Source organism: Cladophialophora immunda, assembly GCF_000835495.1.
Source record: "Cladophialophora immunda strain CBS 83496 unplaced genomic scaffold supercont1.3, whole genome shotgun sequence".
NCBI classification, from domain to species: domain Eukaryota; kingdom Fungi; phylum Ascomycota; class Eurotiomycetes; order Chaetothyriales; family Herpotrichiellaceae; genus Cladophialophora; species Cladophialophora immunda.
The window spans coordinates 1,783,239-1,804,897 of record NW_015622543.1 but is presented as its reverse complement, the minus strand read 5'-3'; the positions used below and the strand labels follow the sequence as shown (position 1 = coordinate 1,804,897).

Here is a 21,659-nt window from a genome sequence, read left to right as displayed (position 1 = left end):
GATCATGCGAGGGCAGGTGCGCCGAGTTTGTCAATCCTCCGCACCAAAGCAGCTAGCGAAGGCAGAGTGGCTCACGTACATGGGAGATCGACCTTTGAGGGTGGCAAGAAGAGGTTGCTTTGATGCGGTGTTTTCTATTTCTAATATCTCAATCACAAGGAAGCTTTTTATCATGGTTGCTGCCATGCTCATGTTCATACTCTCATCCTGGAGCAGACTGCTGGCAGCTCCCAAATTTGCAGTTTCTGCTGAGGGCCGTTCCCAAAGCTCGTGTCCAGTCTCAACTCCGACGTGATGCAATGCTCGCGCTGATTTAGATGTATCGCTGAACAACAGCACCTCCTCTCTTGAACTCTGCCATATCCCCGAGCACTTTGGACTTGTCCGTGAGATCTGTTGTTGGGAAGGTGGTTTGCAGAACAAAGTCCCTGCCGCCCGATTCGGCTCGTCGAACGAAGTCATATACGTCTCCAATAGTCTGGGTCGTGTTGAAGCGCGAGGTCAGTCTCGTACCTGAGCCTAAACTGATTCTCAGTGTGACGGTTGGCTTCGACTCATCCACTTCGCTCGTCGGAGGAGCTGCAGAGGCAGGTGCAGGTGCCGGCGCCGTAGTCTCGGAGGTGAAGCTTCCAGGCATCGAAGGAACTCCAGGGGTGGGGCTGCCCAGACGTTGACCGGATCCTTCGAATGGCCTGTACTTCTTCTTAGGCTTGACGTATTTCTCTTCGTGTTGCTTGATTTCCACATCCACTTCCTGACCAGGCTGGACATTCATGATGTTCAGCGGTGCCCGTCCCTGCCGGATGGAGTTGAGAATCTCAGCATTCCTGGGGTCATCAAATCTGTACAAGTCTCCATCGTCTATACTGAAGCCATCCTGCCAGAAATGCAGCACACGTTCGACTCGCTCGGCTCTGCCACGAGGTTGACGCGCAGCGGGGATCTCACGTGACGGTGCATCATCGCCTCCCAGTGTGCGCGCTGAACCGGTAAAGAATGATTTCTTGGGTGCAGCCTCTTTTGGTGGAGGACCACGCTTCTGAGCCTTTTCCAGGATTCTCTTTCTCAGGTCGTCCGGATTCTGCACCGCCAGGCCTGACTTCTCGCCTCCAGCAAACAGATCTTGTTTGTCATCATCATCTGAGTCGTCGCCGTTCGCACCACCTGAAGAGAAGTCGCCGAGAGTAGCGAACTTCTTTTGCGTAGATGGGTTGTTGTTGCGCTGAGAGGAGCTCGAAGAGGAGGCAGGGGCATCAGGCACGGGTTGGGAATCTGAAGAGCCCTCCCCTAATCTCCGACCCGCGCCAAATGTAGGATGTGGAGGTTGGGATTGAGCTTGATGCGAGGAGTCTGGATCCTCTTCATCGACATAGTCTGATTCGTCGGCATTGTCCTCGGTGTGATCTTCTTGGGCGGCGTAGTAATTCGACACAGCAGCTTCAAGTTCCCAGTCGTTTGCGGCAAGGAACTGGTGAGCCTGTGTGAGCAGTTAGCAATTGGACTCAGAGGTGACACACGTCGGGTCTCTCACTTGTCGGGAAGATGTCCCCACGATCGCAGTGAACTGTGCGATCAAGGCGTTCTGTTCTGCAGGATCGGGATTCGCCATGGTGGTGAGGACTTTTGGAGGTCAGAAGGGACGATTCGAGACAAGAGGAGAGGTAAATGTCAAAATAGAAAATAGCAAAGAAGGTAACTGTGGCGAGAAGTTGTCGATATCTTGGTATTGTCTCAAGCGAGACAGTCGAAGAGTGACACTGAAAGGATTCACCGGTGAATTGTAGAACAGATGCAAATGAACCAACGGCGGCCTTGCGAGGCAGCTGAGAAAGTACGTCACACCAGAAGTCGCCTACCTTACGACTAGTTGCCCCCCCCAAGACGCCCCTCGGCCCCCAAAGCCCTCAGGCAAGTCTTTCGCCGAGAAGCTGGCGAGCCAGCACCTGCTTGCAGGCTCCTAATTGGGCGACTCTGAGCCAGCTGGTGCAGCTCATTATTACTTAAGCAGCCTTGCCAGGACGTGATTTGTTGGGGCGTGAATCTCGTGCCTGGAAACATCTTTGAGGCGACAGCAATTCTACCGAAAGCTTCCACTCATTGCCTTGAAGCTGGTAGAAATCCGTACATCGAATTTCAGCTCCCCTTGTCGAGCTCCGAAGAGGGGGCAATTCACACGTATCTCAACCCTTTTCAATTCATGTCGCTCCTTTGAGGAAGAATGAATACCCGACTGCGGCATTCTTGACTGCTCTTCCACATCTCTTTGCCATCCAATCCCCCATCTACAACGAACCGTCACATTTTCCGTCATGGCCTCTCGCCAGGACCAGTCGCCTTCACCTCCTCAAGATCTATCAGGGTCTCAATTGACCATTCCCTCTGACTCTGAGCCATATTCATCGCTATCACCCCCGTCTTCCTCACCGCCTCAATCGTCAGATAATAATGGCACCCAGCCAGTTGTAATATATCAGCCGCCAACGATATGGTCGATCCTGAGAGGAGCCGCGATAAACCTCGTCCTGCCCTTCGTCAACGGTATGATGCTGGGTTTCGGTGAGCTTCTGGCCCACGAGTTTGCTTTCCGGTTAGGGTGGAGTTCAACAAATGTAAGCCATTGAGCGAATCCCCCATGAACTTCGCCATGTTGTTCAAAACTTAACCTTGTTCTTCGCAGGTATGGCCGCGCCATCGATCATCTCATCCTATCGGACCCGGTGTCGAAATGAGAGACGACCCAAGCCAGAGAAGAAGAAGAAATAGCTCTTTGGACCCAGGCGTGCGGGACGCTGCTTCGTTGGAATAAAAAGCAACATATCTTTGTCTTCGCTTCTATCAAGACTACATATTGAAAGACGTGAAAAACTTTTCCGACCAAAACATACCGGAAAGTGGCCATCGATGATTTGAGCCGCAGTGTACATACCACAAAAAGAGCCCGGGTTCCAGTTTCGGCATAAAATTGGACAATTGAGAAAGCAGGAAAGAAGTTGAGGAAGGTCAAGGCCGATGGACTCGTACAGTTCGGCAAGCACAATCAAGTCCTGTGCATGGCCTTCAAAGTCGGAGCCTCTCTGAGCGTTCTCCTCGTTACCTCTTCTCATCGGGCTATTGTTTCATCGCTTTGTACCGTTACTGTTGCATAGCGTCGCTTGTCATATCTCTTATGTGATTTGTTGCTGCATCTGGGGAGCTCATCTACGCATTGCTCTCCAGCTTAGAGCACCAGCGTTGATTGCACTCGCTTGCGTCCCCTTTTGCCCGATCCCTGAAATCCTACCACTCGATACCTATCTCAGCCCTTTCACCCATCGGCCGGCCTGACAATTACCCATCGCTATGCCAGTCATACCTTTTCATCGGACCGCCTTCATTTCGGAGGAAAAGGGCATCGCCCTCGCACCCAGGGAGGCCGAAGAAAACAGCTATTGGATTTTCTTTCTTGTCTTCGGCAGCATCGTCGGGTTCGCCTTGCTCTCCGCAATGGCGGGATTGATCTCAGCCAGGTGTTGCAGCAAGCGGGGCGATCGAAAAATCATCGAGAAGCTAGCAGCTGAGATAGACGACACGCAGCGGACCCATGTTGTATCTGCATCAGCATCGTCCCGGTCCAGTCTCACCTTGGTCGAGGATCCTATCGTCGAGAGGAGAAGAGCGAACATGGCGTCTCTGAATGCTTTGGTTGGCCGCGAGGAAAGGGTCTACGCAGACAAGAAAAGGTCCAGGAGGAGCAGAGGCCGGAAGAGCTCGTCTGTCGCGCTTCCGGTCACGTTGGCCACCCTGAGGAAATGGGCCAAACGGTCTACTCTCAGTGGTGATCACAACTCACCGCAGCCATCAAATCATGCGAGCCCGATCTCGGGTCCCAGTTCAGCAGATCCAATCCCAGCGCATCCGATTCCGCTACACTGCAAATCCAGGTGCCAAATCAGCACCAGCACCAATTACGATGAACCCTCACGGGTCATCGAAGCTATTCGATCCCACACCAAACAGACCACAGCGGCGTGATTGGAGCCCTTAGGACCAGGGTGTGTGACATCAAGGAAGATGCTCAGATAGCTGAGAAGGCGGAGACCAAAGAAACAACGTGGGAAAGGGGCATCAAGAATGCTTTGGCAGGTCTGATGGAGAATCAGTGCGTCGGGGATATTCTTACTCGGGCATTGGCAGGTGAAATGGCGAATGATGGTGGCAAGCCTACCGATATGTGGATAGAAACGGGACCAACAATCGTCCATTCTTATACCAGAGCACCCCATGTTCGCCGTAGGTCAAGCACAGCATCTGATTCTCGTGGACGGAACCCCCTCAACTTTGCTGAACTGACTGGCCGGATCCGAATGAGGACGGGAGCCGAAGCATGGGGTACCCGTCTTGTCGTCGTCCATATGGGTTCGGAAGCGAATCTTCTTGCTCCCGGGAGGCTTTGGCTTGTTCCGCCAATCCTCCTGGACCATCGCCCGCGCCCTGTATATTTCCGCCGATTATTCGGCGAGAAGTGCTTCCCCATTCGCTAGCACCTGTCCACGCGAATATGCTTTTCTGTCTGGACCTCGGGACTGCTGCAACAGCGCACACATTTGTCAGAGATAGACGGGTTGATTCTAATCAGGGACATACAGAGTCGCTGTTGGACGCCCAGGTCACGAACAAATCGCGGGTAGGAGCCGCCATGATGCGGGACGTTGTCGTCGCTTTCCCCCACATTTCCCTGTCCCTTCGTCCCTGGACGGGACTTGTACCGAGGCTCTGCGTGGCTGGTCCAAATGAGCTAGTAGCTAGTAGCGATTGACACCTGCGGGCGAGGAGCCAGTCCACCGGATTGACGGTCCAACTAGGAGTTAATGGTTAGATGTGTGCTCCAGAATCGCTTTCCTCCGGGCTCCCGGGCTCGGAGTTGTGTGACGGGGGCCGGTGTGGATGTGGATGTAAGTGAGTCGAGATGCGTGTGGAGGGAGAACATGCTCCTTCAATGCCGCCTTGCCGTTCCCACGCGCCAGTTTCCCCATCGCTCACTCACACACATATATATCCCGATTACACCACATACTATAGCCTATATGTACCTACGTTTAGATATTTTGCGTGAGACACAATCCCACTTTTTGTCCATCCCCCCCGATTCGCCACGTGCAGCAAAGTATTGCTACAGTATTAGCTGGGTTGGGCACTCCAAGAACCTTTTCTGGGGGCGTTTATTTTTTTTTTTTTTTGGCCCGACGTTGACATCTCCGCCGCATTTAATTCCTGCTACAACTACCTAGGACGTACCTAGCTCAGTCTGTCCGGACGGGGAGTATTACGGCGGTGACGAAAGGATTAACCCGCGATCGGGCGACGCTATTGGCGACGTTGTATACCTAGGTATATATATACGACGGCGCTTTCTTGCATCTCGACCTGAACAAACTCATCGGGGCACTCACGAGGGACTCTTTGAGCGAGTTTCCACTGGACCTCCACGGATAGGAGGAGCAGGAGCAGCAGCAGCAGGTGAAAAAAAGGACAAGTAGGAGAGCGACGACGAGGACGAGGAGCTAGCTCGAGGGAAACTCCCAGCCAGTGAAGAACCCGAGGCAACAAACATGGCGCAGGGACAGCAGCCGCAGCATCCCATCCCCCGGAAACTGTGGGAGCATCCGGACCCCGAGAGCACCGACATGTGGAAGTTCAAGGTGAGCCTGGAGAGGGCCACCGGGCGCAGATTCGAGGTATGTTTGAATCCCGTAATCTTAAAGTGTTTACCTACATATATGTGTTTGCTTCTACGGATGGAGCTTTGGGATACGGTCTGTCTGTCTGTCTGGATGGATGGGGATGGAGAAGTGGATTTGCATCGTGGGAACGGGTGTCTTTCCATCCATGACTGTGCTGGATCCACGTAGTTCTCGGAGCGAGGGACAGGAGCATTTCTGGATTTCTGCGAGAATGCGTATGGACCAAGCTGACTCGCCACTCTTTCTACCTCCGCGCAGAACTACGACGCCCTGTACAACTACTCCGTCACCCAGCGATCGGCCTTCTGGCGCCACGTCTTCGAATACTTCCCCATCGTCTACTCCGGCACCGTCCCCGACCCCGTCGTCGACGAGTCCGCCCGGATGGACTCCATCCCGCGCTGGTTCACCGGCGTGCGCATGAACTTTGCACAGAACATCCTCTTCTCCGGCGACGCGAACGGGCGGCCCGTCATCGACGCCGCAAAGGCGGACGACAAGATTGCTTGCACCGAGGTGCGCGAGGGCGCTTTCTTGGAGCCTATCAAGCATGTCACCTGGAAGGAGCTGCGGCAGAGAGTGGGCAGGTTAAGTCAGGCGATGAGGGCGCACGGGGTGAAGAAGGGAGATCGGATCGCGCTGGTGGCCAGTACCTGCCTCGACACGCTGACCGTCTTCCTCGCCGCGACGACGCTCGGAGCGCTCTTCAGCAGCAGTTCGACGGATATGGGCGTCAAGGGTATCCTGGACCGACTCACCCAGATCAAGCCTCGATATCTGTTCATGGACGACTGGGCCGTGTACAACGGCAAGAAGATCGATCTGCGGCCCAAGATGAAGGACATCATGGCCGGGATGCAAGCCGTGGACGAGTTTCAAGGCATCATTTCGCAAGCTCGCTTCCAGCATTCGCCGGCTGATGTGTCGAGCGTGCCGAGAGCCAGGACGTGGGCAGATTTCATCTCCGCCGCCAAGTCTGACAAGCTGGAGTTTGAGGACACGGCCTTCGCGGACCCTTTCCTGGTGGTGTATTCCTCGGGCACGACAGGGCAGCCGAAATGCATAGTACACGCGATTGGCGGGGTCATTGTCTCGGGCCACAAGGAGTATAGGCTGCACAGGTGCATCAACGCGAGCTCGAGACAACTCCAATACACGACGACGGGATGGATCATGTATCTGGCCAGCGTGCAGGCTTTGATCACGGGATGTCAAATGATCATGTACGACGGCAGTCCCTTTGTGCCCAACCTGACAAATCTGCTCAAGTTGGTCGCGCAGGAGAAGGTGACGCATCTGGGCATCAGTCCGAGGTACCTGCAGACACTGCAGACCGGCGGTGTCATACCCAAAAAGGTGGCAGATCTGAGCAACCTCAAGGTGATCAGCAGCACCGGGATGGTCTTGTCGGATCAGTTGTTCGAATGGGTCTATGACGAAGGGTTCCCGCCTTCGGTGCAATTGGACAACATCTCGGGTGGAACTGACCTCGCAGCATGCTTTGGGACAGGCAATCCCATCCTGCCACTCTATGTTGGTGGTTGTCAGTGTCTTTCTCTCGGAGTACCGGTCAAGGTGTTCGATCAGACCATCGAGGGCGGCAAGGGTGTCGAAGTCGAAGATGGCGTGCCCGGCGAATTGGTCGCGTATCAAGCCTTCCCAACAATGCCCATCACCTTTTTGGGGGAGAATGGCCCGAAGCGCTACTTCGACAGCTATTTTGCACGATTTGACAACGTGTGGACACATGGCGATTTCATCATGATCCATCCGGTCACGAAGCAAGTCATGTTCCTGGGTCGGGCTGACGGCGTGTTGAACCCCAGCGGCGTCCGGTTTGGGTCAGCCGAGATATACAGCATCATCGAAGCCAAGTTCACGGACCAGATCAGCGACAGCATCTGCGTCGGGCAGAGGAGACCGCAAGACCAAGATGAGAGGGTGGTGTTGTTCTTGCTGATGAAACCGGGTCATCAGTTCACGCCACAGCTCGTCAGAGAAGTCAAGGAGGCCATCCGAAAAGCAACCAGCCCCAGGCATGTGCCCAAATATGTTTTTGAGACAAAAGAAATTCCGGTAAGTCCCCTGCATCTAGGATATCAGTGACGAGTGGTTGACATGATGGATTTTCTAGACGACGGTCAACTTGAAGAAGGTCGAATTGCCCGTGAAACAGATCGTCTCGGGCAAGGTCATCAAGCCTTCTGGCACGCTACTGAACCCAGAGAGTCTGAACTATTACTATCAGTTCGCCAAGGACGAGAACCTGGTTGACATGTCGGAGCCCAGGGCAAAACTGTAGTGCGGTTGTCGCGTTGGGGCCAGACCGCTGAGGCGGTTCAGACCAGGGAATGGCAAAGGTGGTAGAACCATAGATGTAGATTGGGCAATGGACACCCGCGAGATTCCGCAGCTGCAGAAGCGAGTTCGTGCTTTGAATTACGACCATACGCGACCCGTGGCCGGTGGTGACGTGCATGCAGTTCAGCTCTTGTTTGCACCGGCCTCGTGCCCATGTCCTCAATGGCTGCATGACGAGGAAGGAGTGGTAGCAGTGTTCGTCTCAGAGATGGTTTGAAGCTGAGTTAATTCGAGTAGAAAGCCAGAGAGGACACGGCGGTTATATCTTCGCGCGTTGATGGTGAGGTGAGACACGTGCGTCTCGACCCTCAAGTATCAGGCATGTCTTCATCAAGAACGTGGGAGTGGTGAGGCTGGCCGTGCAAATGGCCGACAATGGTGTATCAGCGACGAGGGCTGCTGGCGACGCCATGATTGCCTCCATCGGCCTCCTCCTTCCTGCTGTCGATTGGAGGTGGTGCTGTTGTTTGCAGGCGACAGGCCAGCTGCAGTGAGAAAGTGAAACCATCGAGGTCGCTCTCCGGGCCGCCAAGCCGGTCGATGGCCCAGGCCAATGGGAGGCGCGTTCTCTGGTACAACCTCATGATCAGGGCGAAGTGAGAGTGAACCAACACCCAACATGGTGGTTACCATCAGCGCAGTGAGTTAACGATGGGAACAGAGTCCCTCTAGCAACAGGATCAGCATCCTCATCCTATATCGTCTGGACCGTGAATAAGAACTCGGATCGCTTCGTGTGCAATGTATATTCACCTCGGAAATTGCTGGTCCTCTTCACTGACCTCCCCGTCGCCCGCCCGTCGCGTGTCTTCTCACACAGACTCCACTTGACGCGTCCCTTGCCAACATCATCCGCCATCCGCCATCCTCATCCCTCCCTCTTCCCACTTCCCACTTCCCTGTCTCTGCACAATCTGCACTTCACTATCCGCCCTCGGTCGCTCCCCAGCAACCCAATCGCTGCCTGAGGACGCGTCGTGATCAGCTTCATCTACTCGCCGACCTGCAGTAGCTCCCAAGCCTAACCCTGCTGCACCTGTCAACTTGCCTATCTCCTCGCTCTTCATCCAGGAGCTCGCGTTCGACCACACCCCGCGTCCAGAACGGCTCCCTTGACTGCGCCAGCTTGGTCATAGCGCCTGGTAAGCTCCCTCAACTGCCATATACCCTCTGCGTCCGCTCTCCTGCTGCCCAACGTTCCTTCCTCTCACAGCTCTCTGGGTGAATCCTGATGCGTGATACATCTGCACCAAGACAAACACGGCTGACATTGCCAGAGTCGTCAATTGAGGACCACCACGCATTGGCATTGGGCATTCACTCAGTCAACTAGACAATACTGAGGAGGCAAGCACTGAAATCAACCCACGTCGTCTCGATTCCTGCCCACCATTCGTCATCTGCCAACTCGGTCAGAATGGCTACTCTGGCTCCAATCACTACGCCCGCTCGCCAGCCATTTGGCATCTTGAATGAATCCAAGCTGAGAAGCTTGCAAAGCGTGAAGAACCGGCAAAATGGTAAGAGACATCCTCATTCACGTCGAGTCTTTGCTGCAGCCTGTGTCTCTTCAATATAGACTCAATTGACAAATGTTTCCTGCCAGCTATCACACCGAACTCTGCTCCAACATCACTGAAGCGACGAGCCGTCTCCCCCGAGGTCGAAGGAGGTTCAGACAGCGAGAACATTGATCCAAGCATTTTGGACTCACTGCACAAACGCAAGAGGTCGACTTTCGATGAGGATGTATCTCTGGCAAAGACACATCGCTACTCGTTGAACGTAACCACTCTCCCGACAACCAAACCTCGTCTTGGTACCACTGCTGCCTCTACACCACGCCTTGATACATTTGTCAAACCATCTACTACACCTGCGTCGGCACCTGCAGCAGGCCGCTCGCCAACACGTAAACGCTCTGGTCTTCTTCAGCCACGAAAACGTTTCAACCCACCTCCCTTTTCCAGTGCCACCCAGTCCCCATCTCTGTCCCTGTCCGCCGCCTTGAATGGCACAAAGAAATCCCGTGTTCAATCCCGCAGGTTCCAAAAGGGCACCATCGAAACCAGCAAGCCCAAGTCATGGTTCTTCGACATATACGAGGAGACAGAGGAAGCCCAAGACTACCGTATGAACGAATGGACCATGACCCAGAGTGCGACGGGTCTGGACATCAGTGATGATGAGAGCAAGAGTCTGCACAAGAAGTCGTCCTCTGCCGACAGAGGCAAGGAGAACATTGATCCCAACGAGGTAACGGCACCTGTGACTCGGTCTATGACTGCTGCTGCCAATGCCGCCGCGGCCACCGAAAAGGCCAAGGGGAAAGAAGTCAAGATGAACGACGATGGAGCAAGAAGCCCGCTTGCAGATCTCAATCCCGCAGAATTCTATGCTGAAGGCCTTGATGCCACCAGTGTGGTTCTTGTGCAAGACGATGACGAGGAGGCAGAAACTGATGTGGAAGGCGAGGAGACTAAGCAGCACCATGACTTTACCTTCCAACCCTCTATGGCCAGCACTTCGCTGTCGTCAACTGCGAAGGCCATCGAAGACTTAAATGCACCAAGCCTTGCTGAGATACTTGGCTCTGCAACGCCGAATTTACTGGGAGACGCACCAGTCGACAAGGCTGGAGCCCCTGGCTATCCTTTTACCCCCGTCCACTCTGCACGCGCCGACGCTGATGGTGACGTCGAAATTGAAATCTGGGAAAGCGAGAGTGCAAAGGATGAGAATGAGAAAGCTGACCTTCAGCTCGAGAATGCTGTCGACGTAGGCAGCCCATGCTCTTCTGTCGGCGATCAAAATGTGTTTGCGCTGCAGGAGCTGTGAACAGCGGAATTCCCATTTCCAGGCATATCTTGCCGAAAAGAACCCATGAGCGTGTCGTCTAGCTCATATGTTTGAGATATGATCTCAAAGAGGTCTCACCTATACCGTGAGGTAAAACATTGTCGCCGTCCCAAAGGCACCGAGCTTCATCCCGTCGTATTATGCCGTCACTGGTCGCCTGGTTTGGACTGCCATACTCCTGCCGTCCTTCGTCGACGACGACAGCATGGCGACGTCAACCTCTCCGGCGCTTGCGCTGATGTCCTGTGGACAAGATCAGTAGCTGTTGCGCTACTCCGAAGGGGTCGCAACTACGACTTCTATGGAGCTGCTCTCTTGGATCTCAGCAGATCCTATTTGTGGATGACAAACCAGGCCCAGATGTCATCTTGGACTTTGCATTCAGTCGACGACTGGCTTTTGGCATGTGTTAATGTGTGGTTATGTCCTTTTATTCTGTTTCTTGGTGATGCTAAGACCGCTGTTTTACTTTCAGTGTGGGCGTGTGATGGCGCGTGGGATACATTGAATGAGCTGTGTACCTTAAGTGGCCAGACATTCGGGAGGAGCCGTCGGTCTTGTATGTACCTCATGGCCAAGCCGGTCGAGATTTGCTGCTGGAGTCCTTTCCATAGAGAACACCCAGGGGTGGATGGTATGAACAACAAAAAGACCCCATGGCCAAAGCATATGACATTTTCACCCACGCCATGAATCCCTCTGAATGTCCAATTTGCTTTCATGAAAGGGACGACGCCTTGGAACTGGGAAGTGCCCTCTGTCCAAATCTCAAGCGTCTACCACTCATCTGATCATGGTGTATTTGGGCTCTCCCGCTACATCTCGTATATGTGCCCGCCATTTATATGTCTTTCGACGCATGTACGTATGTATGTATGTACGTATGTATGTACTTGGTATATTTTGGATACTATCTTTTCCCCCTCTTCCCGAGACCATGTCCAACATCAATATCAAGCTCTGCATCGACCACACCACCACCACCACCACCACCATTACCACATAAGAGACGACACGCATCAATCTACCGACCTCCGACCCGGACGCAAGGAAATAGCCTCTCACCGAGTCCTAAGAAGCGCAGTCATCACGGTCATCGTCACAGCTCCGACTCGGAGTCGGAATCGCAATCGCAATCGCCATCGCCATCAGCGTCGTCGTCGCCGTCTACAAGGCGACCGCGGCCGCCTCGTCCGGCACCCGTGCGTGCGTGCGGGAACCAGGGTCGCGAGGGACGCGGGGAGAGGCTGTAGTCGCGGTCGCGGTCGCGGTTGTGGGCGCCGCCGTCGGTGCTGTCATCGTCGGCAGTGTCTGGGTCAGGGTCGTATGCTGCACCGCCGCAGAGGTCTCCGCCGTCCGTCATGGTCCCGTCCTCGTCGTCTTTGTCGTCGGTCTGATCTCGAGGTGCGATCGTCGCGGATTCGGCGTCTGGCTCACCTGGGCGTGACGACGTTGGATCCATGGCGTCTTGGCCGTCCTGCTGGCCTGTTAGCTCCCTGACCGGCGCGTTCTGCATCCCCCCCACTCCCTTGTGCTGAAGGTCAGATGTTGCGTCTTGCTTGCGTGAGGACGAGCTCGCCATCTTGACCCCTTCGCTCGACTTCGTGTTCCCCTCGTCGTCAAGTCCCGTGGCTTTGGCCGCCGCCTCCTTTGCCGCGTTTGCCTCGGTCTTCTTCTGCAGCTGCTCATCCCGCCATTCGACCACGTCCACCACAGCCTGCGCGGGGCACTTCTTCCGCACCAGGAGAAACCCCTGGATCTCCGCCGGCGACAGCGTCCGCTCGGGGAGAGCGGCGGCGAACCGCTCCGCCAGGTCGACGACCGAGGCGCCGCCGTCGGGAGCCTCCCTCGACAGTCCAAGCCATGGCTCTGGCGCGTTTCGATACTCGGCGTGAACGCCGTCGCCGTCCTTGAACGCGTTCGCGCTGGACCAATCGGGCTCTCCCTGGTTCGGCAGTATGTGGCTGATCTTCGTCGGCTGCCTTCTCATCTCGGCCGAGTCGACGCAGTACATGCGCAGAAAGAGATCCTTGATCTGCTGCTTGGTGGCCAGGTCGAACTCGATGGTCAGATCGATCCGCCCCGGCCGGGTCAGGGCCTCGTCCAGTCTCTCCAGGTGGTTGGTCGTCATGATGAGGACTCGGCCCTCCTGGCTCGCCACGCCGTCGATGGCGTTCAGGAGGCCCGCGAAGGTGAGCGTGTTCTTGAACGTCGGGTCTTTCCCGAACGAGTGGGGCTGATCTGATGCCTTGCCCGCACCTCCAGCGGAGCCGTCTTTGTCGCCTCTCCCTCCAGCAGGCTTCGTCGGTGGTTGGGTATCTTTACTCGATGGCAGCGGCTTCGTCGTCTCTTGCTTTTCTATGCCCCTCGCGCCGGGCGCTCTACCTAGGCCGGCGCTGTCTATGTCCTCAAGTAGCAGAATGCACCGCTTTGGGAGACTGTTGAAGAGCAAGATCAGGTCTTCTTCGGTCAAGGTGGCCTCGGACAGCGCGAGACAATATATGTCCAGCCCAAACACCCCCGCAAGGGCAAAAGACAACGAGGTCTTGCCAGTTCCTGGCGGACCGTGGAAGAGGTAACCTCGACGATAGGGGATGCCGCGATTGCTGTACCACCGCGCCGTCCGTGGGTGCAGGAAGTCGTTGAAGTCTTTCAGGATGGCCGCCTTCTGGTCGTTGTCCAGCACGACCGTGGCCATGGATCTGCTGGGCCTGTTCGCGATAGTGGTCCAAGCTTGCCCACGGCCCGATCGCTGAGACTTGGGGGTAGGGCGCTTGATTGTGGTTGTGGACGTGCGACGGATCAGGTGGAATTCTCGGGCCTCCTGAATCATGTTCTTGATTGGCTTGGGAGACAACCAGATAACCGAGATTTCAAGCCGTTCCCTCTCGTACACGGCACCAGTGAAGTCGCTGGCAACGCGATCGCGACTTCGGTACAATTTGAACAACCGGTGATTGTGGAAGAACCAGCCTGACGAAGAATGAGGTCGAAAAGTGGGCGGGGCGCGGGCAGACCAGTTGTTGAAGTTAAAGATCGTGTCCTCGGACAGGCTCTCCCGAAACCGCATCTGCAGGCCGTCATCCTCGTCATGATCTTCCAGGTCGTCGTAGTATTGTCCTGCGGTGTGGGCCCGGAGGGAGCGGATATCTTGCAGATACTTTTGGGCGCTGGCCCAATTGAGGACATGATTGTAGATGGGATCATATTCTTCCACGATCACCGACGAGCTGAGTGCTTTGACGGCAATTTGATACGCAGGTACCAGGCCGAAATGGAGCGCGGCCCAGACTGTGGTCAGGAGAGCACCCCACGATACAAACAAGGAGACATCGAGGCCGAAGCCAAGCAGGAAAGACGCGAGGTGAGAGGAACCAGGCACCAAGGTGTCGAGGACGGTAAGGGGAAGATGGATCGAGCTGGAGGAGACATTGGGATCCGACTGGTTAGGGAGTGCCATATGAAGCTGGGCGAGAGGGTGCAGCGAAGACATCTTGGGGGAGAAGGAGGAATGAAGATATGTGTGACAGAAACGTTTAAATAGTGATGGCCTGCTTGGCTTACCCCAGGCACTGGCCGTGGGTCTATAAGGCCTCGAGGTCTTGCCCATGTGGACTCGAGGCTGACAGTCGGTCGCTCGTACCCCTTTAGTCCTTGGGGAAACCACTTCAGGTGGAGAGGTTCGCTCCCCTCATAGGCACACAAGGTCCAGCGGCCGCCTGGATGGCAGCCTGCACCAAACCCACCTGTATGAGTAACAAGTGCAGAAGGAAGCGGGAGACAACAGAATTTGCCGGTTCGTTTAGCTCGCAAGATCCACAGACCTCGTACGGGCAGGCTCGCACGGAGGGACGCTCCATGGCGGTAGATTTCTCCTCACCGGTCAGACGCTCACGACAGACGGATGCTTATATATTTCTTCCGCCGTGGACAACACCGCATAGCCGCAGAAGCTAGCGATTCTCCTGCGAAGCTGTGGCAGCTGTTGGACCCATGCTCAAAGTGGTTAAGCGATGTGATCAGCGTGGTGAGAAGCCCACAGTCATTACAGAAACGAGGTAGTTGTGTAGCCTTGTAGCAAACGGTCGAGTGAGGCTGAAAGATACAAAACTCCCGCCTGCCAGAAGCTCCAGAAAGAGCAAGTCTGCCGAGAAGGGTGCACGTGCCCCGGATGTGGGGTGCGCGGCTAAGTTGCCACTTTGCTGTTGGTGCTAAGCGCTAAGTCCTTTGCATGCAAAGCTAGCAAACCACGTGCCGCTGACCGTCCTGAATCGGGGCTTCCGGGCCGTTATGTGTGCTGCGCCACCTGTGCGTCATTCGGAACCTCGGCCTGTGCCTGTCAAGCCTCGTGGCCCAGCAGCTCGAAACGGTCGTGGCTGGGATGATGATCCGCACCGTTCTATCCACCCATCGTGTCATCTCCGCAAGGTTGTGTGGCCTTGTGGCCCGGTATCGAGGTGGTTACATTCTGAAGGGCCATTGCAATGGTATTATCCCCAGCTCCTCAAATGTACGGAAACCAGTTACTAATTAGATAAGGCCCTTCCCCGGTACATAGACAGTTCGCGGACCTATAACTAAAGCGAAACACCATCAACAAAAAGAAACCTCCCTGGAACGTTTTGCTCTTGCCTTTGATATCCGACAATGGTTGGTCCTGTGTACCGTCAAGTTCATTGGGTATATCATAGCGCCGAATGCCATCATTGCCAAATGGGTGTTGCTGATACCTTCCTCTGTACATATTATCCAGCCTTATCCTATACCCGTGCTTCATGATCTCATATTTTTCATCACATTGAAAGCGGCCGTCTCAATCCTCGTGTGCTCTGTATCGTTGAGCCTTGCCTAGTCCAGTCGTTGGAACTCCCCCTCATGGAGAGTCTCGTCCCACCCCATTGCCTCAAAATACCTGTGCCGGGGAAGCCCGTACGTAATGTCTTGGTCCAAGTCAATGCTACTTTGCAGCGGGTGCCCAAAGAAATATGCTCCGTTGAATTCGGAGGCCTTGCTGGATACCCCCAGAAGAGCTCTCAACCTCTGGTCGAAAATCTGGTGCTGCTGACGACCACTGTGCCAGTGATCCTTTAGACTCTCCAGGACCGGAATTACGCTCGCAATCAAGGACATGACCGGGCTCTCGTGGCCCATCAAACTCGACACCAGCCCGGCCGCAGTGATGACATCCAACGCGGCTGTTATGGCGAAGCCACTGAAGGGGTTCAACATCACAAAACGAAGCCAGGGGTCGTGCTTGGTGTTGCTCTGCTCGCGTATTCTCTGTACCAATGCTAACAGCTGGGGGGCGTGTTCATGTGCTCGCCTTGCACGGGCACCAATCCGCTGCTGGTCCATCTCCAAGTAGTGAACGTACCGATCTAGGACTATGGCCGTGTAGTGATAGAGAATGTGGAAGGCACTGGCTTTCTCTCGTCCATCTCGGTCTTGGCGGACGTGTCTCTTCATAAGGTGGTCCCAAGTCTCGAGCCGGCCCAGGACATCCTGGCGGAAGGCGTCCGGCGTCGAGCGATTTTTCGTCGGAGGCTGAGTTCTACCCCTGCCGGCAGCGCTCATCACCTCACTGAAGATGGCCGCGATCTCCACCAAATAACCAAAAGAGCCGACTTCTGATGATTCGCGAGGGGAGCTAGGTTGGCTCTCTTTGTTGTTGTTGGGCGATCCAAGAACGAACGGGGTCAGTGTGACGTGTCCTGCTTCGTAGGCCGCCTCAGCACATGGTAAGCGGAGGTGGCAGTCAGAACGGTTGACAGTAGTAACGGACGCAGACCAGCAACAACTCAATCTGTCCATCAGGTAGGCCGCCCAGACCGTCCGACGCCGGCATTCGACCAACATGTCACGAGACAAGTCGAAATCCAATGGACCCTGATCTTCGATCGTCGGGACTCCCTCCTCAGTGTCGTATCTCAAACCAGACGCGATCCGCGTAGCAGAACCACAATGATCACTTGCCCGGTTGTATTCGCCTTGAGAGAAAGCGAAGAGAGCCAGGATCAGCTTGGCCTGAATCAGCTGCAAGCTGAACATTTCGCCGTTCTTGATGACGGCTTTGTTGACAATCTCGAGGAACACGTCCTGGTGGTGTTTCGATTGTGCGTGCGATGGCGCAAAGACGGTTCCCGTCGCTAGAATGGCATACAGCAACATCTTGTCGGCCTGTGACTTGGTCTGGCAGTTGCGGATCCAGTGTCGGAAATGGCCTTTTGGGAGAATGTAATATGTTACGCCCTTAACGTGCTCGAAATACTTATCCGCGCAGTCGAGGGTTAAGCTGCGGCTCAGGTGATAGGGGGGTCCGTGTCCCAAGAGAAGTTGTAGATGACGAAAGGCGAGGAGACGGACGCACCAACCGATTCTGCACCCAAACTCACGGGCAATTGGCCTTGTGATCTAGGGCGAGGAGATGGAGAAACACGAGCTCTCTCAGCCCGTGATTGATTGTCTCCCCCATCCTCGTGGTTCATCTGGTTATTGGAGGCGGGACACAGCATGTTGTCCAGCGGCATTGAAGCCCTGGGCATGGACTGTGAATAGGCATGCTCTTGAGAGGCCATATCTATGGAAGTCGTTGACCCTCTTCGCGGGGGATGACTGTCTCGGATCTGGTGGATGCTGCTGGAGAACCTTGGAGCTGAAGGCATTGACATCGCATAAGCCGACTGTCGTATCGAAGCACGTGGCCTACGCAGAAAGTCAGCACGGGAGAGGATAGAGAACACGGAATTGCTTACGCTGACCCGAACGCGCAGTCACGGTCGAGATTCTTGCACACTGTACACTTGGGAAATTTAAAGTCACACCTCATCTTCTTCTCCCGGCAATGGTCGCACGACAGCGAGGCGGCGCGCTTTTTCTGTTTGCCACCTTGAGCGGAGTCCCACGTGGAATTGGCGCCATTGCCATCCGAGTTCTTGGAACAAATGGCACCGTCCTCATTGGTGTGGTAGCTACCTGGCCCGTCGATGATTTCTTCGTCCACAGACGCCCGACCAGATGCGTGGCCAACTATTGCATTTGTTCCACGAGAACCAGGTGGGGCCGATTGGATGTCTGAACGACCCGTGGCTGGATAGGACCAAGAGTGACGATTCAAGGTATCAGACTGGACATGTGAGGAACGGGAAGTGGCGAAGGCAGGTGTGGACGTATGCACATCGGACGTTATAAAGGTGTTTGGTTGAGGGGCATGTTTGCCCACCGAAATACTGCTAGGCAATGCTTGTTCCCTTCTCACCTCTTCCCGACGGGACTGGCCAAATTGATTAGGATTGTGGGCTCCGGCTAGGAGTGAACTGAAGGATGGTAGACTTTGTTGTTGTGAAAGGGGGCCTCCCGTCGGCGGCTGAGCCATTGGGCGCGGCAGCCGTCCTGATGAGTCCGGTGGGGGTTGACGGCGTGGTGCGTTTGGTTCAGTATCGTGCCACTCTTGCACTCGGGATTCCAGAGGTAGCACAACGCCCGTTGCCATTTGCCCGCTTTTTGGTTGCTGTGAGCGGTTTCGTTGACCAGGAACGGCCCCTACGCCCGGGCACGCTGGTCTCCCTGACTTGGCCGAGAGCGGTCCGTCGAGCGGTGAATCTTCCGAGTCTGGCTTGGGAGACGACGAGATACCCTTGGGACAAGTGCTGATGGGAATAGTCTTTGTTGTCCTTCAAAACCTCGACGGCAACTGCCAGAAAGTGGTCCTAGCAAGCTAGATGTTTGCCGGATGTGCTGTTGTCCTTCAGAGCCGAGCACCAATAAATTCTCAAGACGTGCCTCATGGCAAGAAGGCCACTAAAACGGTCGCCGCGAGTTACACAGCAGGCGATAGATGGGAATGAAGGGCAGTTGGCCGTTGATGCAGATATTGTGCCACCCCAACAGCGCTGGTCTGTACCATATGGGCAGGTGATCTCTCGACCCGGTGTCCCGACGGGTTTACGAAGTAACTGTGCGCTGGTGAAGCGATAATGGAAGCTCAGCGTGATTTACTGCAAAGAGCAAGCTGGTAGCAAACCGAAACCCGAATGAAAGAAAGCCGTTGACAGGTTGAAGATAGCCTGGTGTACAAGGGACCCGTTGAGTGTGGGTGCGTAACTTGGGGGGCCTTCAGTACATTCAAGAGCTTTTTTTTGGCCCTTAGAGCAGAGATGGAACAAGAGGAAGTGGAGAAGAAGCCTGAAGAGCACACACATGCAAAGTCAGCGAGAAACTCTGTCGCGTGCGGTGTAAGCGTGGAAGAGGGGTTGGTTTATCTACCTAAGCAGATACTGGGTAGCGCCGCCCCGGTCCAAAAGAACGGGGTGTTCAGATCAGATGAGATTTACGGGAGGCGAAAAAGCAAAAGCTGGACCTTGCCGTCAACCGTCGTGGAGAGAATTGCGCTGATTTGTGGTTTTCTGTGGAGGGCGGACAGCACAAAGGTGACGGGCTGGATGGGTAGACCTAGGCCTCTGGGATCGGACAGTTAGGGAGTCAATTGGGGGGGGGGATGGCGGCCTCGTGGGCCGCTCGCATCTGTGTAACCTGGAGGCTACAAACCACAGAAAACGCATGCCATCTGACCCTTGCCGATCGCTTGCAGGGGATAATGAGCGCTAAATGGTGACGGGATTGCAGGTGGACTGAGGATGGGCCGGGGGGAGGCAGGCAATCCTGGACAGTGGAGGAGGGAGGGACTGGAGGCCGGGGGGGAGTTAAACACCAAGGGAGGGTTGATCAGGGTTTGGGTTTGGGCGGGTTTGGGAGTGGAGATTCCACAAAGCTCAGGAGGCAGTTGGAAGGGAGAAACAGAGTTTTAAGGGAAAAAAAAAAGAGGGTGAGATGGGAAATGGGTGGAGTGACCAAGAGTCGATCAAGGCTAGCAACAGGCAGGTCGGAATGCGAGGTAGTCTGTGTGTGTCTGTGTGTGTCTGTGTGTCGGTGCACGGTCCATGTGGAAGCAAGGGGAGCAAGGGGAGCAAGGGAAGCCAGGGCACGCAAGCAAGGAAGAGAAGGCAAGCTGGCGAGAGCTGTCATACGGCGAGGCAAGCAAGGGAGGGAGGGCGAGAGGGGGTTGCAGACGACGGAGTAACCCAGTTCATGGTTAGGGTCAGAAATTTGTTGGCGCGCCACTGGCACTTGACCTGGACGGGGATTGGGAAGGGCCATTGGGATTTGTGGAGAAGGTTTTTTGGGCTCAGCAGGTGGCCAGCTGGTTTGTCCAGGGTTTCCAATCCAAAAGAAGCGTAGACGAGAAGAGAGAGGGAAAGAGAGAGCCCGAGGGCAGCAAGTGACAGGATCACTGGGGATGACCAGGGTATGGATTGGGTGAGGTGTGGAAGGGGAAACGAACCAGAACAGTTGGAGGCGTAGAGCCATGTAGTCATGGAGTCATGGAGTCATGGATGGATGGGCACAATAGGCATTCTTTCTGGCAGCCCGCTAACCCATGTAACAGCCAGCAGCAAGAGCAGGTTGAAGTTGAACTGAGAGCAGGATGAGCAGGACGAGGTGGAGGGAGGTGACAAGCTGGACGAGCTGTCACTGCGACACAGGCGGGACAGGCGGGACAGGCTGGACAGGTGAGATGATAGGCCCGGGGATCACCACGCCCCTCCACTCCTGCCCCCCCAGAAACTATCCTGACTTGGGCTTCACTTCTACCTCAGATTCAGATGGGCGCTCCCCCAGTGCCTGCATCAACATCCAATGTCCATCCTTGACCACCACCCATCTCCCAGAAACGCCTCAACCTCGACAGTCAATATGACTCAGTAACTCTATGACACGCTTGACACGCTTCACACTTTGACACTTGACGCATTTCCCTTTCCAACACGGAGCATACCGCTCCCAGACCGCGCATCACAGCGAAAAGAAAGAAAAGGAACAGAAACAAAAAAAAGACAACCATGATGCAGGGCGTGAGGGCAGCCAGCCCATGGGTGCTCCCCGAACAATGATGCATCCTTGATGGGCCGCTCAACAAATCGGATCGGCCGCACCACCTGCGAGAGAGGGATACGATACGAATCAACCATCCTCCTCTTCCAGCTAACCGCATTACAGAATCGATTGGCGAAGCAATCCGAAACCAGTTCACAACTCGCCATGCGCACACACACACACCCCCCAAGGTTCCAGGCCAAGGATAGGTAGCAACCTTACGGGGTGTCGCCGTAGCCCCCTTTGGTCTCCTGCCTCACCTCTTCTGCTTCTGCAAATTCGTCTGCTATTAATACGAGCAGACTAGCGACTGACCCTCGCGTTCTAGATTTCCCTCAGGCATGACCACATACCGCGACCTCCAGTCATCTGATTCCTCCTTTGTAGCGTCCTGCCACAGCCCTCCCTCCGTCACAGGACATCACATAGTACTTTCTATACCATGCTTCAGGATGGCATCCCCGCCGCGGCTGGGTAAACGGGCCATCCAGTCGCCCTTCACTCTCCTCCAGCAAGAGGTGTGGACTTGGCATGCTGCTGGCTGGAGCCATGGGGTCCTCTCCGTCCAACCAAACCCCAGCCGACCAAGCACTAGGATTCCCTTCCAGCCCATTTCGCCTAACCACACCCCCTCCCCTTTCAAAACGGGGTACCGACCAGAAGCAATAGCCGCACAAGCATTCCATCCAACAAAATACCAATCTTACCAGGCGAACGAGCCGTGCCTGAAGGCTAAGACCTGAGAAGGAATCGAATCTGGGTACCGCTTGCTGCCTGCTCCTCCCAAAC

The 21,659-nt window shown here is 55.1% G+C and overlaps 7 protein-coding genes across 8 annotated transcripts; 3 read left to right on the top strand and 4 right to left on the bottom strand.

The window, feature by feature from the left end:
- Nucleotides 1–70: 70 nt before the first annotated feature.
- Nucleotides 71–1,812, bottom strand: PV07_05128 (uncharacterized protein). The gene is made up of 2 exons (XM_016392001.1): nt 1,532–1,812; nt 71–1,477 (listed from the first exon to the last, which is right to left on the bottom strand). Exons 1-2 carry the CDS (start codon nt 1,607–1,609, stop codon nt 314–316), a joined length of 1,242 nt encoding a protein of 413 aa, XP_016249520.1. The 5' UTR covers nt 1,610–1,812; the 3' UTR covers nt 71–313.
- A 222-nt stretch (nt 1,813–2,034) lies between these two features.
- On the top strand, nt 2,035–4,399 carry PV07_05127 (uncharacterized protein). Its single transcript, XM_016392000.1, has 2 exons — nt 2,035–2,609; nt 2,678–4,399. The coding sequence occupies exon 2, from the start codon at nt 3,340–3,342 to the stop codon at nt 4,009–4,011; it is 672 nt and encodes a 223-aa protein (XP_016249519.1). The 5' UTR covers nt 2,035–2,609; nt 2,678–3,339; the 3' UTR covers nt 4,012–4,399.
- A 798-nt stretch (nt 4,400–5,197) lies between these two features.
- PV07_05126 (acetoacetate-CoA ligase) lies at nt 5,198–8,359 on the top strand. The gene is made up of 3 exons (XM_016391999.1): nt 5,198–5,714; nt 5,979–7,796; nt 7,855–8,359. The coding sequence occupies exons 1-3, from the start codon at nt 5,589–5,591 to the stop codon at nt 8,020–8,022; spliced, it is 2,112 nt and encodes a 703-aa protein (XP_016249518.1). The 5' UTR covers nt 5,198–5,588; the 3' UTR covers nt 8,023–8,359.
- Nucleotides 8,360–8,984: 625 nt separating this feature from the next.
- Nucleotides 8,985–11,792, top strand: PV07_05125. 2 transcript variants are annotated; one of them, XM_016391998.1, is made up of 3 exons: nt 8,985–9,223; nt 9,359–9,601; nt 9,688–11,792. In XM_016391998.1, the coding sequence occupies exons 2-3, from the start codon at nt 9,499–9,501 to the stop codon at nt 10,917–10,919; spliced, it is 1,335 nt and encodes a 444-aa protein (XP_016249517.1). In that variant the 5' UTR covers nt 8,985–9,223; nt 9,359–9,498; the 3' UTR covers nt 10,920–11,792. The 2 variants fall into 2 exon arrangements, with proteins under 2 accessions (XP_016249517.1, XP_016249516.1); XM_016391997.1 differs by having other exon boundaries at nt 8,985–9,601.
- On the bottom strand, nt 11,730–14,486 carry PV07_05124 (uncharacterized protein). Its single transcript, XM_016391996.1, has one exon. The coding sequence runs from the start codon at nt 14,431–14,433 to the stop codon at nt 12,040–12,042; it is 2,394 nt and encodes a 797-aa protein (XP_016249515.1). The 5' UTR covers nt 14,434–14,486; the 3' UTR covers nt 11,730–12,039.
- A 1,302-nt stretch (nt 14,487–15,788) lies between these two features.
- Nucleotides 15,789–17,108, bottom strand: PV07_05123 (uncharacterized protein; the record flags this gene model as incomplete). The annotated part of the gene is made up of 1 exon (XM_016391995.1): nt 15,789–17,108. The coding sequence occupies one exon, from the start codon at nt 17,106–17,108 to the stop codon at nt 15,789–15,791; it is 1,320 nt and encodes a 439-aa protein (XP_016249514.1).
- Nucleotides 17,109–17,239: 131 nt separating this feature from the next.
- Nucleotides 17,240–18,312, bottom strand: PV07_05122 (uncharacterized protein; the record flags this gene model as incomplete). Its single annotated transcript, XM_016391994.1, has 2 exons — nt 17,240–17,642; nt 17,693–18,312. 2 exons carry the CDS (start codon nt 18,310–18,312, stop codon nt 17,240–17,242), a joined length of 1,023 nt encoding a protein of 340 aa, XP_016249513.1.
- Between the last annotated feature and the right edge of the window lie 3,347 nt (nt 18,313–21,659).